The sequence below is a fragment of the Trematosphaeria pertusa genome (assembly GCF_010094035.1).
Source record: "Trematosphaeria pertusa strain CBS 122368 unplaced genomic scaffold BU26scaffold_1, whole genome shotgun sequence".
NCBI classification, from domain to species: domain Eukaryota; kingdom Fungi; phylum Ascomycota; class Dothideomycetes; order Pleosporales; family Trematosphaeriaceae; genus Trematosphaeria; species Trematosphaeria pertusa.
This window is the reverse complement of record NW_022987212.1, coordinates 4,392,643-4,406,836: the sequence shown is the minus strand read 5'-3', so window position 1 is coordinate 4,406,836 and position 14,194 is coordinate 4,392,643. Positions and strand designations below refer to the sequence as shown.

The following is a 14,194-nucleotide window of genomic DNA, read 5'->3' as shown; positions in this document are numbered from 1 at the left end:
AGGTACAAGTACGATGGAGTGGAAGGATGGTGTCTCGCCGTTAGTGGATTGGAGCCTCCTTGCATGTGGCGGTGCGTTGCCGCCGACACCCACTTCAACATAACCCGTACTCGGTAGAAGCAGCCATGGGCTGCGGGTTGGTGAATACGAGGATCAGGCCCGAACTCTGATTCCCTTGCAGGTTGAGATTGGGCGGAAGTAATAAGAGGATGGAAATTTGAGCAGAAAGGACGCGACCAGACCGAACGGGAGGCTGAAGCAGTGCTATGTTTGTGTTAGCTGGGCGTTTGGCCAATGCGAAGAGAAAGGTTGGACATGGCGCTGTGTGTTGTCCTACGCTCGAGCTGATACGGGCGGGTTGTGCTTCTGTGGCTGGATGCACATTGATTCGCTTCATCAAACGGCATCGAGGAACGCAGGTCCGAAGGAAAAGAATGGAGTTGGGCGCATGGTTGTAAGTCCTGTGGTTCGCTCTCCACCTCGACCCTGGCTTGCCTGGACACTGCAAGGTACGCGAACAGACTTTGGGGTGGCTTGCACTAGCAACGCTGTGGCGTTATGGCGCCACCGGTGATCTGACTTTGAGACTGTTTGCTGGATATCGTTTCGGAAGTCTGCCCGGGGTGTAGATTGTGCGGGCAGCTTGGATGAGCAGTTCGCTGAGTTTGATGGGGAGCGACTGAGGATTCCCAATGTTGCCTGATAGTAGTACTTCTATTCAGCGATCTTGCGCATGAGCAAAAAGAATGGTACGCGAACTCCTGAACACCAACCCATCCACCCTGAACACCAAAGCCCAACTTTCCGCGCCATATTATCGCATACCGCCTACAACAAACACATGTAACAACATAGTCGGGTCTGGTCCCGTCATAGTAAAATTACTCGCAGCCATTGTAACCCGCCTGCTGCCACATTTTCACGCGCTTGACCTCCATCCAGCCCCGATCCTGCCAAGTAGGAAACCACTGCTCTCTCGCGCGCCAAAAGTCAAGCTTTGCGGTTGGACTGCCATCCAGCCACGGTTTCCCGGACTTGCCATCCTTGAACCAGCCGTTCGTGCCACCGACAGCGACGTTGAGTACGAGGTAGAAGTCCTTGTCGAAGGGTGACGCGTTGCTGCTGGTCCTTGCCCAGGGGTTCTCGAGACGTGTGCCGTTGCTGTCCGAGAGCGGGAACGCACCGTAGTTCCAGAAGGGTTGGTCGAAGTGCGTGTACGATACCTGCATGAGGCGCGTGTCGATGTAGGTGAAGATATACTTCTCGCTCCACTGGTCGGTGTTAGCGAGCCGCAACGTGACGCAGCAGCGGAGCACGAACTTCAACACCATATGTATGGTAGCTGTCCGAGTACGTAGTGTGCAGAGCCTGACGCTTGACGTTATTGCGCCACCATCCATCGTTCGCTGAGTTCGGACCAAAGTGTAGGGTGCTGCTGACGACGTTGTTGCCTCCCTGACCATATGTGTAGTTGTTGCCGCGCGACTCCATTATGTCAATCTCACCAGATCTGGGCCACTCCCCGTATGCATTATCCTTCGGCAGCATCCAAATGGCTGGCCATAGCCAATCCCCAGCAGGAAGTTTAGCGGTGACCTCAACCCGGCCGAACTTGATCGATGCGCCGAGCTTGGTGTTGATGCGAGCAGACTTGACGGGATTGACGATGGTTCCATTAGTCGTATTGGTAGTAGCAATGCAATCGGTGTATTTCGTGCCCGTACAGCCCTTGCCCCGCAAGTCTATGACGATGTCTTTCTCGATGAGAGATTCGTCCTGGACGGTCGGCTTGATGTACAGAATGCCCTTGTTAATGTACACGTTCTCGTCGCTGTTGGTGGTTTGCTCGAACTGGCCATTGCTGTGATAGCAAATTAGTCGAGAGAGTTACAATCATTAGGGGCGCTCACCCATAGCCGCCAACTTCTACCTCTTTCGACCAGATCTGGTCGTTCCAGCCTGAGGCGAAGGTCTCGTCCAGGACCGGGCAGTATTTGTGATTGGTAACACTGCGAAGACCGTCCCAGATGATGACACCAGCGACGGCGAGGCCCAAGAGTACTCCAACAATCGGGATGATCGTCACCCACTTCTCGTTGGGATCCTTCTTCTCGAGCCATGGCCTCTCGACCTCACCCTTCTTAATGCGTCGTGACTTGAAGTATCTGTTTTGCCCAGGACGGAGGACCCCACTTGAATTACCCGATGTGACTTCCGGCTTCGACGAACCTTGCCTAGACGGAGTCCTCGATGCAGGGTTTGAAGGATGTGGAGAGCTGTTGACTGGCGTCTGAGCGTTTGGTGTAGCGAAGGGATCGCCTAATTGAGGCACCGACGAGATCTGATCCGGATCGGAGACACTTCGTCCGGCTTGGGGGGCGCGTTGCTCATGCGATTCCTTCTCGGTATCGCTTGAGGCCGTTCCTGAGCGCGTGGTCATATTGATGTTTGAGGCGCTCAAAAACGACAGAAGCAAGAAATTGACAACAGAGGAATGAAACGATGAGCTATTAGGACAAAGCGTTGAGTAAAGTATCGGTAAACGAGTGACATGTAAAGGAAAATCAGAAACGACAGCAAATTTAGAAAGACTGGAAAGAGCGTTCTTGATGGGTCGCGTAATTGCGATGCTCCGTATATAGCAAGGTTGAACCAGACAAGTACCATCCACGCGGCAGGCGCAAATGATAGGCGAACCACACTCTACCCATGAATGTGGTCAGCATTTGGAGGTGGGTCACTGGGAGAGGTACGCCCAGTGCGGATTCGAAGTTGGGCGTGCGTGCGTGCGGACCTAGCGTCTCCAACAATTTGGTGGCAAGTAGTGGGCGCCACGGGCTGCGTATGTGTACCGTTGGACCAGTATGCCGGCAGAAGTGTTTATTGGAGCAACCCTCACAACGAGAGTTGCAAACCGTGTTACGGTCCCGAATGTCCTGGGTCCGTGAGATACGAAGGACTAAAAGTCGTCAAGTAATCTACTGCACTTCACCGAGCGATCGAGATGGACTTTGGTGCTGAGCGCTTAAGCGTAGACAGCCCGAACAGGGCTATGGCAAATGATGATACCTTACCAACCACAATCTAGCACTTTCCGCTGCTTTTAGGCCTTTGAGCTACCGCGGCGCCGCTCGTTCTAGTTCAATGCTCGAGCAGCCATCCTAGCCACAATATCTCTGTATCACCAGCGTATCTGCGACAGTCGCATTGGATGGAACAGTAGTTTCTCCAGCGCACAGCGTCTGCAGTTTGAAGGTCGTGCTTCCCGTCTTCCCTCTAATGCCGGCAAACTGTGTGACCAAATATAGGCATTGATATCGATCAAACGTAAATGTTCGTCCACAGCGCTGCGGTGGTCGTCGCTCCGATCTTATCAGCGAAACGTGTCAATTAGTGGGTTTGTCGACTCGGTAGCGGGCGGTGCAGGTACTGGTCGATGCCCTCTCGTTGGTCGGTAAGTGTATGGACCATTTGAGGCAGCATCTGCCATCGTTAGAGACCTAGGGCATAATATACTCACTAAGAACAAAGGCGGTAGTAGAGACGATAAAATGCTGGCAAACCGGCCAAACGAAATATGCAAGTGCTTTTGCATGCTGAAAACCCAAGTCTAGTCCGCCCACCATCCCATGCACTCGTACAATGCCGATCGCTAACCGTTGATTTGCGATGAGATGTCGGCCGCTTATCAATCGACTGCGTAGAAGCATACCGTTGCCGCAATAATCGAGGAACGCTCGCATCCCGCTAAGCCTCTACCAACAAGCTCAAGTATATCCCCCACAGCACCCCCACCGAGCACCCAAACACCACCCTCTTATCCACCGGCACCCACAAGAAGCTCACCAACGACACCATCGGCCAGAACTTATACCCATCCATGATCATAGGCCAAAACTTCTCCCTGACCTCTCTTTCCATAGCGCCGCCCCACAGTCCCTTTGCGCTCGCGCCCGCCGGCGATTCGTTCACGTAGCCCATGAAGACGAGGAACATGAGCGTGTTAAGTACAGCGCCGAAAGTCTGGTCGAGGATGAATTTCACGAGGACGTTGGTCTTGCTCATTTGCGAGTCGGCGGGCTTGTCTTGGAGCTTCTTCTCGGTGGGCGGGGTGGGGACATTGGTCGGGAAGATGTCTTCGAGGAAGGATTGCCAGACGATGTTGGGCGGGTTGCTGATGATGCTGAAGAGGGCAAATTTGACGATTGGAGTGATGCTGAGGGAGAAGGGCTCCTGCGGGTAGCTGTTAGTTTCTCATCGAAGCCATACCTACGCCGCGCAAGGTAGCTGTGGGGAAACCTCACATTCTCCTTGTATGACGAAATTACTTGCGCAAGCACGTTCGAAGTCACGCTGAGCACCGCTCCTTGCGCGGTCTGCGAGACCATTGCTGAAGGCATGATGGGCGCGTCGATAGATTGCAGAGGAAGGCAATGTAGGAAACCGGGGTATCATGAAAGGGAAAAGAGAGAAACCGTAGGGCAATTTAAGCGAAGAGAATAGAACAGATTTCCATCAGCATGGCCAGCACGCCAGGGATGCGGAGGGTATCAAGAATGTTTGACGTGGAGTTTCCTGGGGTTCAGCTTGGCGCACTCTGCGTCGGAACCAGTATGACGTAATCACGGCTTGACTCCATATGGAGTCATCAATCTCCAGGGCTGTCAACATCCATGTCTTGTACTTGTACGTTTGTAGTACGATGGTGGCCATTTTCAGTGCATGTCAAGAAGTTGGAAAATGAAAGCCTGCCTGTTTTGAATCTCGATTTGACCTTATATGCGGACATGTTTCCATCCACTATTGTCCACTATATCCTGAACCCGCACTCATACAGAGCGCCAGGACGGTTCAGATCGCCTAGTCAGCGAACCGCCGAGATAGATCGAAACGCTTGAAAGAGAAGGAAGTAAAAGAAAACCAAGCCGGAATAGAGAAGCTCGCCAGGTTAATAGGGAAGGGGTATCCTGTTCTCTCCCGAAAGCCTGAACGCCATACCGATAAGAATCCGAACAACCCGAAGGGAATAAGAACAGGGCCGACAGGTCGAAGCGATTTACCACTCTTGCGCACCGGTGCGCCAGCCGATCAGTCAGCGTAGAGAGAATCGTTGTCATCGCCCTCTCCTTCCTCAGCATGCTCTACGACGAACTGCTCCTCGAATTGGCCTCCCCCCTCTTGCTCTCCTCCCTCATCACCCTGCTCATAGCTCTCTTCAGCAGGGACCTCAACCTGCGCCAGGCGGCCCTTCTCCGTAAGACTCAAGCCAATCTCCTCGAAATCCTCATCTTGCCGCACTGTGAGCATGCCTTTGGTGCCGAGCGTAAGCACCATCATCAAGCCCTGGGAGGCGACCATCTTGTTGTTCTCAGTGGACGGAAGGAGCTCCTCGAACAAGACTTCATCGATGTTGGCAGCTGCTTCTGCTTGCAGGACATCGGACATGGGCTCTAATGTCTCCCGGACACGGGTACGCTTCTCGTCAATGGCATCGGAAACGAACGCTAGGAAGTTTCCTCCTTCTGCCGACAGTGCTTCGCGGACACGAGTGGAGGGTTGTGCGAAAGCAGCTGCTGGCATATCCGAGCTGAGGTCAGGGTTGGGGAAGCCGAAGTCCTCTGCACCAATGTTTCCGAACTCATCTTCGCCCTCGAGGCTCCTCAGGGCTTCCAGTCCACCTGGCTGACCACGGCCATGGAGCGGCGATGCCGAGATCATGCGACTGCCACGCCTTCCGGTGAGCGTGTTTGGCGCACTAACCGAGCCCATCATGCCCACGGGCGCGCTCCGAGGAACAGCGGAGGACCCACGAATGGAGGCCGTGATGTTCCAAGGCATGGCCGAGAACACCTGCTGGTCATCGAGAGCTAAGGGTGCCTCGCGTGGCAGCTCGACTTCATCGCCGCCAGGCATGAACATGGCTTCATCTTCTTGTCCTCGCCCAATATGGTCTTCTGGCTCATCGGTCCGCTGGCGCACGCGGCGGGATTCCTCTTGGGTAGCTTCATCAATGCCGCTATCGCGATCGCGCTTCACACCTGCAGCGCCCTTTCGACTAACTCCCGTAAAGAGCTCGAAAAGGTTGTCACCGATGAACTGGTCGAACGGTGTTGGACCTGTGGCGCCCTGTAGTAGAGTTGCGATGCCCCCAATGCCTGCACCCCAGACCCAGTATTCAGCATTCTTCTTGGCTTGTTGGGCAGCTCGATTTTGGTTCTTGAGCCTTGCCGCCTCTTTCATGTTCTGCAGGTAGTTCGTATTCCAATCTGCGAGATCCTTGTTGCGGAGCTCCATGGTTAGATCCAAAGGCAGGACACGGGCGGCTCGTTTCTTGCGACGAGCAGGTGCTACGACTGTGGATTCGGATTCCACAACCTCTAAATGTTCTCCAGATTGCTGCTCAGGTGCGGTAGGGAATGCCTCGCCCTCTGGCAGGTCGTCGCCAAAGATAGGTAGATCGAGATCCATTTGGTCACCCAATTGCTGTGAGAGGTAAGTTGGTGTTCAAGTCATGAAGCAGCTGGAAGTGAGATGTAGGGAAGCCATATATAGGAAACGCCAGGTAAGATCAAGGTGGAGAAATAGGTGACGATCCCAGGTAAAACTTACCTCACCAGCAGCACGTTGTCCTTCCTCGTGCTCTTGTCTCACTCGAGCACTAGCCCCAGCATCGCTAGGCATTGTTGGGCCTCCAGGAAACGCGGGAGTCCGTGGGATCACATTCGCCGCGGTGAGATCAACGAAGTTCCCGTCTTCGTCGAAAGTGAAGTCTGGCCCAGCAAGCGGTTCATCCACGCCCTCTTCCCCTAGCATGCCGCTCGGACCGCCCACGCTGCCAGGACCAATGTCTCCTTCGATTCTGAATTCGCCTACGCCGCCTGGTGTTGAAGATGGAAGAATGAGGCCCCCAACAAGGCCTTCTGGAGTAGTAGGAGCCGGTTGAAAGCCGAATGGAGTCAAGGATTGCGAGTCGCCATTCCGGAGAGTGTCCAGAGCCGGACCAAGGTCAAGCTCCGCGAGCAGTTCCAGGGGCGGGAGGGCGAATTCGGGCAAGAATGAGGGATCATCTTGAAGGACGAGCTGTTCCCGTCTGCGTGCAATGGTAAGTGGTTACACGCTGAGAACCAGACAGACGTGATGCTTACCTAGCTTTGCCGGCCTCCGGATCAAGTGCCGCATCCTTCACCGACCGCAACATCAAATGCATGGCATTGTGCGCATTCTGCACGTCTGATAGGACATATCCACACTGCTGCAAGTACACTCGCGACACACCATACCTGCGATTTCGTCAACATCAAGATGCGAATGGAAGGCATGGCGCTGCTACTGACAACAAATTGCCCTGCAGACGCAAGGCCATGGGCGCGGCCGGGTCGACGATGGTGCGGCATGCTTTTGGTACATCGACTTCTTGGATTGCCTTCCGGTTGATCTTCTTCGAGCTCGATTTGGTGCCGAGCGTCGCAACGAGCCTTCCCTTTTGGTCAGCCACGCCGTGAAGCAAGAGCAATCTGCAGACTTACCATACGGTGGCCACGCCGTACTTGCGCGACGTGAGGACTGCGAATGTTAGCGTTGCCTACTCCAGAGCCGGCTAGTCAGTAAATGTGGCGAGAGCATACCTTCGTGACTGTAGAACATGGTGATACCTTAATACATGGAACGAAAGCGATAATAGTTGGGATACAGGGGAGAGATGTACAGCGCGGTTGCGCAACTAAGAAGAGGAGGTGTGCTGTGTGGGAGGGTGGCTGTGAGGATGGAGGTGAGCAGAAACGCGATGCTAGCGGACGCGCGACCAACGCGACCGACGCGACCACCACTTCACCGATGAGTGAATGAAGCCAACCTCATGTACCTGCCGTATCTTCCACATTTCACGCCATTAATGTGCAAAGACTCTGCTGTACTGAGTAGAGCTGCATACAAGCCATGAGTCACCGGCACCCCTTCAAACGATGAGCTGTAGACCACTAGACCGAAGGGATTCACAAAAGGAAAAGCTGATGACAACTTGTTAAGGTTGCGGTTACCCGCAATATTCGCATTCGTCATCATCAGGTAGAATACATGCTCTATAACCGGGCCATGCCATATGTCTCTTATGCAACGCCAACGCTACACTTGATCTCATGCTTTCGATTCGAGCAGAAAGACACCTACTTGCACCTAGAATGTGACCGTCCAGCAGAGGGCCTTTTACGTCTATGCCTTGTTCTCCTCATCTATGGTGCTCAGGGGAACGGCGCGATAGAGAAGAATGAGCGCTGAGTGGCTCTGGCCTGGGCAATGTCAGCTAATGTAGGGGGAGAGCGTGCGGCTAACTCACCTCCGCCGGACAAGGTCTGGATCCTGTCGGAATCGACCTCGGATACCTTGTCATCATTGAACCACCACCACTTGCCGTCTTCTTCTTTCCTCTTGCCCGTGATAGGGTCTTTGGGGCCTTGCTTCTTGACGAAGGAAGTGTAGTGTCCACTATCAGCGCTGGCGCCTTGATGCGTAATGACACCCCTAAGCTCATAGAGACCCGTCTGATTAGCCCCTTCATCGGCAGCGAGCTTCTGGTCTACAAGTGCGAGAAGCTCCTTCTTCGCGGCCAAGATGGACGCCGCGCGTTCTGCCTCAATCTGGGCCTCCGTCTTGTACTCCACGTCCTTCATCTCCGTGTCCTCCGACTTGGCTTCGGCAGCCTTCTTCGCCTCAGCTTTCTTCTGTAGAGGTTCCTTGCTGACGGACGGTCCGGCGTCGTTCTCCTCGCCAGCTTTTATGCGCTTCTGCCGCTTGCGGGCTCGTTCCACATCCTCCTCTTCCTTCCTGATGTCGCGGATCTTGTCTCGGACAGGGATCAAGAGCTTCTTCAGCTCTTCTGTACAAAACTCAAGGACATCTAGCTCCTCCGGAAAGGTGACCTTGCGCATGATCTTGGCCTTCTTGTTGGTCGTCTTCCGCCAATCGAAGCGTACGAAGTGCACTGTAAGATATTTAGGAAGGCGGGAGATGCGTGACGTCTTCGTGTACATGGCGTCTCGATCCAACGCCTCTGAGCGCTTCTCGATCTGCTCCTTCAAGCCGGCAGCCAGTCCATCTCGGAGATGGTTCGTTTCCACGTTAATATGACAGTTGAGCTTGAAGAATAAATCTTCGCTGTGTACCGGCTCTTCTCCACCCTCCTTCGCCGCGGGTTCGTCGCACTCCATGACCGACTCAAACTTGCCGGCCATGTACTTATCGATGAAGGAGAGGTCCTTAGCCTGGTCTTCGTCTGACACTGATGAGGTCTCCTTGATCTTAAGCTTCTGTCGGAGCTGGGAAAGGATCTGCGACCAAGCTTCTTCCGCGTCCTGCTGCGCATAGCCTTGTCCATCCTTTGCCTTCTGGCTGAACTGTGGAAAGGCGGCCCGGAGGGCGTTCAGGAACATCAAGGGCGGGAAGCCCTGCTGTGTCTCGGACATTTGCTTGAAAAGATCGCGGAGGGATGCCGTTAGGTCCATCGACGCGCCGAGGCCACCGAGCCCAAACTGGCTGAGTTGGCTTGCTGAGCTAGGTCCGGCGTTGCTTTGTTTTGTCAGCGTTTGGGTGTTAGCATCCAGAAGTGGCTGCCTACCTAGTAGAGTACTTCGAAAGCTCGTCCTGCAGCTCTGGTATAGAGCGCAACGTCTGAAGCGTGGAGTTCATGTAGCATGTGTTGCCTAGGTTCTGCAAACCAGCCGGTGTAGCCCCTTCCGACTGGGCTGCCTCCGCCTCCGTCATGTCTTCCAGGAACTTGATCTTCTCCTTCGGCCTCTCGATCACGTTCGTATTGTCCCCTGAGGGTGTGCCCATCATCATGATGGTTTGCTTGGGTTTGAGGCCCAGCTTCGACATGTCCGCGTCATCCTTGAGCTGCCCGCCCTTGACGATGATCTTTTGGCGCTCGGGTTCGACTCCGGTAATAGAGAATAGCTGATACTTGAACGTCTCGCCGTTTGAGCTCGGGTCGACCTCGACTTCGTGTTTCTTGCCCTGGTGCTTTACAATTACTAAATTCATAGGGATTAGCTGCTAACTCCGGCGCGATGAGAAGAGGCTTCATACCCGGTATAGGGTCCATAGTGGCAGTACTGAGGGAGATGAGGGGGAGGACAACAGAGGTGTGTTATGAGAAAAGAGAGCGCCTTGCTTGGTAGGGGAACAGCGGGGGCAAAGATGCAAATGGAACCTTTGGAAATCAACAGCGGCGATCGTCAATGCCAAGCCCTGGACCCCTGCCCTGATCCAGCCTCAACTCCTCCCCCACCACGAGCAACGCCGTTCTTGAATATTGGCATGGCATAGTCCGCTACCTACCCAATACCACTTCCTCAGTGTTCCAAACGGCCGGGAGCTCCCCACAGCATGGTAGGCTCTCCGCGAGCAACGGTAACCCGAACGCGCGCTTCCAGAATGCTGACGCCTGCAGTCGCAATCACTCCGCCCATACCTCCAATGCGTGCGATCCTCGCTCACGGCCGCCCTCTCCCTGTCGAACTTTGCATCGCAGGCGTCCGAAAGGCACAATGTTCCCGAGATTGAGGCCGCGAGCTCCCCGGAGGTGCTGCTCAACCCTCTCACCGTGTCGAGAAATGAGAACGAAAAGGTCTTGATCGAACCCAGCATCAACAGCGTGCGGATAAGCATAAAGATAAAGCAGGCGGATGAGATAGAGAATATTCTGGTGCACAAGTTCACGCGCTTCTTGACACAGCGAGCGGAGGCATTCTTCATTTTGCGGAGGAAACCGGTCAAGGTACGGCTCAGACTGGAAGGAAAAACGTGGTAGATCTGACAGGTGCAGGGCTATGACATTTCGTTCCTGATCACGAACTTTCACACCGAGGAGATGCTAAAGCACAAGCTTGTCGACTTCATAATCCAGTTCATGGAGGAGGTGGACAAGGAGATATCGGAGATGAAGCTTTTCGTAAGGCTGGCACGTGTCCCTCAACTAGCCTAGAGCTAACTTGTCTTTAGCTAAATGCTAGGGCTCGTTTCGTAGCTGAGTCCTTCCTTACTCCGGTACGATCCCCCGTATACGTCGCGATTCGTCTCGCTAATGATGACAGTTTGACTGAGCTTCTCGGGAGGATTACCATGTGGATTGAATTCAATCAGAAGCTGTGGGCATCGACCCCTTCTAAGCTTGGGACCCAGCGAAGCGTCTGGACAATGGTCTAGGACATGATAGACTGGGCGCTATTATGCAGATAGAGCTATGCGGGATTCATCGAGCCTTGATAGGAGCCGCTCGCCATCTTGAGACAACAAGCTTTTCAGTACTTTGGTTTCTGTGCCTGTTTTGTGGCTCTACCAGCAAATTCTTCCTTTTGGCAGCGGGTGCATCGACAGCGTTATTGGCTGTTGTGCACGCCGTTCAGACTCCAGAGCCAGCACGACACCAGCGTATATCACCGGAGAATTTTCGAGTATAGAAAGTGTAGGTACCAAACCTAGCAAGGCATCGAACGACTGATACGAGGCTGGGGTAAACCTGGATTGGACCTTTCAGCACACCGTGATGTAGACAGATGATGGGAGGGCCGTTTTGGTGCCCTCCGAACTCGGCAACCTCAGCCGAACAGCCGCGTGCGCCTTCCGCAAGGCTGATGCGGGGTTGTAGCCTCAGTGCGAATTGGGCCTGGGAAGTCGGTTTGCTTCCAAGGTTGAGCTGTAAGTCCACCTTCTGCCGTCGAATGACCGGACAACGGAGCTCTCAAAAGGCTAGACGATGGAAAAACCATTTTACGCCGGCCTAGCGCAGAGCCGGTCCGGCGTCGAAGAAGCACGGCGTGGGCCTGCGGAATTCCTTTCGCGACCTCGGCTCTCAACGGCTCCTCCCTCAGATCCGATCTGCATCAGCCGAGAGCTCTGCTTCCTCCAGCTTTATTTCTCCAGAGCCGTCAACTCTCTAGAACCACGCGTACGACACTTCCCCTTTTCTTCTGGAGCTTCATTGAGGTCGTCCGGATACGGCGGAAGCTAATTTGAGAATGTCGGCCTTCAGTCGCAACCTGTGCAGCGCTGCATCACGATCTCTCCGACAGCGGTCCGGCGTCAGCTGCAGGGCAGTGAGGCCAATTGCTATCAGGGCTGCATCCTCGACCCCAATTACCACGCGTACGGCTGCAGCAGCGCCCTTCTCCACCATGTCCTCCCTCAAGAGCGCCGCCCCGCCGGCCCCCAACAAGCGAGAGTACGACCCCGAGATCAAGGACATTGCCAGCTATGTCCACAATACCCCTATTGACTCCGAGCTCGCGGTAGGGCCCAAGATTCTACCTATTCCAGCCGTGGCTAATAAGAGGCTCCTATAGTACGATACCGCCCGCTGGGTCTTCGTTGATACGCTCGGCTGCGGTCTGAAGGCTCTCGAATTCGAGCAATGCAGGAACATTCTCGGCCCCGTCGTGGAAGGCACTATTGTGCCCAATGGCACAAAGGTCCCTGGCACCAATTACCAGCTCGACCCCGTGAACGGTGCCTTCAACATCGGCGCCATGATTCGATGGCTAGACTTCAACGACTGCTGGCTGGCGGCCGAGTGGGGCCACCCCTCGGACAACCTGGGTGCAATTCTTGCAACTGCCGACTGGATCTCACGAACAAACAGGGCTGGAGGAAAGCTCGGCAACGGCAAGGTCCTCAAGGTCAGGGATGTGCTCGAGGCCATGATTAGGGCACACGAGATCCAGGGCTGCATGGCGCTGGAGAACTCGTTCAACAAAGTTGGGCTCGATCACGTCGTGCTCGTCAAGCTCGCCTCGACGGCAGTAGTAGCTAAGATGCTGGGCCTCACTGAGGCTCAGACCCGCGATGCCATCTCCCAGGCCTGGGTCGATGGCCAGGCCCTGCGAACCTACAGGCACTCGCCCAACACCATGTCCCGCAAGTCGTGGGCCGCTGGTGACGCTTGCCAGAAGGCTGTGAATCTTGTCCTGAAGGTGCTCAAGGGCGAGCAGGGCATGCCCACCGTCCTCTCTGCCCCCACGTGGGGATTCTACGACGTCAACTTTGGGGGCAAGAAGTTCCAGTTCCAGAGACCGTATGGCAGCTACGTCATGGAGAATGTCCTCTTCAAAGTGTCGTACCCTGGTAGGTCATTTGCAGAATCCGTCGTCCTACATAGGCTTACCTTTCCTCTAGCCGAGTTCCACTCGCAGACCGCTGTCGAGGCTGCACAGCGTCTAAACAAGAAGTTGAAGGCAATGGGCAAGACCGCCGAAGACATCGAGAGCGTCGTTAACCGGACGCACGAGGCCTGCATCCGCATCATCGATAAGCAATTCAAGCCTATGGAGAACTTTGCCGACCGTGACCACTGTGTGCAGGTGAGTTGAGTACCCCAAGCGCTGACCGGACGGGTCCTGATAATATATCGCAGTATATGGTCGCCACCATGTTCGTGTTCAACCGCCTAGAGGCCACCGACTATCCCGATGATAGCGAGGCTGCCACCTCAGCGCTGGTGGAGTCGCTCAGGCAGCGCATCTCCTGCGTGGAAGACCCTCAGTTCACGAAGGACTACCACGATCCCGAGAAGCGCACCATTTCCAATGCTCTTACCGTGAAGCTCAAGGACGGCACCGTCCTCGAAGAAGAAGTTGTTGAGGCTCCTCTAGGCCACCGTCTGCGACGAGAGGAAGCAAAGCCGGAAATACTTGAAAAGTACCGGAGGCATTTAGGACCGCATTTCCCGGCCGACCATGTTGCGAAACTCGTTCAACTCGCTGAAGATGGAAAGACGCTCGATAATCTTGATGTCGATAAATACGTCGACATGTACGTTAAGCAATAAATGGTAAGGGTGGGGTCCTAGGTAGATTAAGAATCGGTCTCGTCTTGCGCTGAGTCTTCAGACTCCACACATCTTGGTTCGTGCAGCGTCCCTCTACATCCATCCAACCCCCAATAACTGTCGCACTGGAGGGATCGATCGAGATGGCAATATCCTAGTGCGGATTGTGGCTCCTGGACTGATGATACACCACTAAGCGTTCGGATGTGGAGGAACGCTGCGCTCGCTTCGGCTCCCCGGATTCGGACGAGTGCATTCGGCTTCCATAATTTCCCAGATATTCTTCCACCCCTGTCGTTGTTTCGCTTCCTTTCAAGGTTATTGTTTTGGCTACACAAGATCGCCCCACATCGACGTTATTGAAGCTTCGATACTCTC

General features: G+C 54.5%; 6 protein-coding genes across 6 annotated transcripts; 2 read left to right on the top strand and 4 right to left on the bottom strand.

The window, feature by feature from the left end:
• Window positions 1–757: 757 nt before the first annotated feature.
• Window positions 758–2,549, bottom strand: BU26DRAFT_546329 (glycoside hydrolase family 16 protein). Its single transcript, XM_033831833.1, has 3 exons — window positions 1,911–2,549; window positions 1,321–1,861; window positions 758–1,271 (listed from the first exon to the last, which is right to left on the bottom strand). The coding sequence occupies exons 1-3, from the start codon at window positions 2,438–2,440 to the stop codon at window positions 882–884; spliced, it is 1,461 nt and encodes a 486-aa protein (XP_033692219.1). The 5' UTR covers window positions 2,441–2,549; the 3' UTR covers window positions 758–881.
• A 1,198-nt stretch (window positions 2,550–3,747) lies between these two features.
• Window positions 3,748–4,400, bottom strand: BU26DRAFT_527321 (uncharacterized protein; the record flags this gene model as incomplete). The annotated part of the gene is made up of 2 exons (XM_033830765.1): window positions 3,748–4,233; window positions 4,305–4,400. The coding sequence occupies 2 exons, from the start codon at window positions 4,398–4,400 to the stop codon at window positions 3,748–3,750; spliced, it is 582 nt and encodes a 193-aa protein (XP_033692218.1).
• A 593-nt stretch (window positions 4,401–4,993) lies between these two features.
• Window positions 4,994–7,926, bottom strand: BU26DRAFT_38621 (uncharacterized protein). The gene is made up of 6 exons (XM_033822638.1): window positions 7,626–7,926; window positions 7,527–7,563; window positions 7,335–7,475; window positions 7,146–7,280; window positions 6,610–7,090; window positions 4,994–6,483 (listed from the first exon to the last, which is right to left on the bottom strand). The coding sequence occupies exons 1-6, from the start codon at window positions 7,642–7,644 to the stop codon at window positions 5,089–5,091; spliced, it is 2,208 nt and encodes a 735-aa protein (XP_033692217.1). The 5' UTR covers window positions 7,645–7,926; the 3' UTR covers window positions 4,994–5,088.
• Window positions 7,927–8,149: 223 nt separating this feature from the next.
• Window positions 8,150–10,181, bottom strand: BU26DRAFT_38669 (cysteine proteinase). The gene is made up of 3 exons (XM_033822649.1): window positions 10,081–10,181; window positions 9,611–10,025; window positions 8,150–9,561 (listed from the first exon to the last, which is right to left on the bottom strand). Exons 1-3 carry the CDS (start codon window positions 10,094–10,096, stop codon window positions 8,238–8,240), a joined length of 1,755 nt encoding a protein of 584 aa, XP_033692216.1. The 5' UTR covers window positions 10,097–10,181; the 3' UTR covers window positions 8,150–8,237.
• Window positions 10,182–10,278: 97 nt separating this feature from the next.
• Window positions 10,279–11,336, top strand: BU26DRAFT_446514 (actin-related protein-like protein 2/3 complex subunit 4). Its single transcript, XM_033824625.1, has 5 exons — window positions 10,279–10,383; window positions 10,445–10,771; window positions 10,820–10,945; window positions 10,996–11,040; window positions 11,088–11,336. Exons 1-5 carry the CDS (start codon window positions 10,381–10,383, stop codon window positions 11,094–11,096), a joined length of 510 nt encoding a protein of 169 aa, XP_033692215.1. The 5' UTR covers window positions 10,279–10,380; the 3' UTR covers window positions 11,097–11,336.
• Window positions 11,337–11,887: 551 nt separating this feature from the next.
• BU26DRAFT_38531 (2-methylcitrate dehydratase) lies at window positions 11,888–13,918 on the top strand. Its single transcript, XM_033822623.1, has 4 exons — window positions 11,888–12,281; window positions 12,336–13,113; window positions 13,165–13,349; window positions 13,403–13,918. Exons 1-4 carry the CDS (start codon window positions 12,012–12,014, stop codon window positions 13,814–13,816), a joined length of 1,647 nt encoding a protein of 548 aa, XP_033692214.1. The 5' UTR covers window positions 11,888–12,011; the 3' UTR covers window positions 13,817–13,918.
• The last annotated feature ends 276 nt before the right edge of the window (window positions 13,919–14,194 follow it).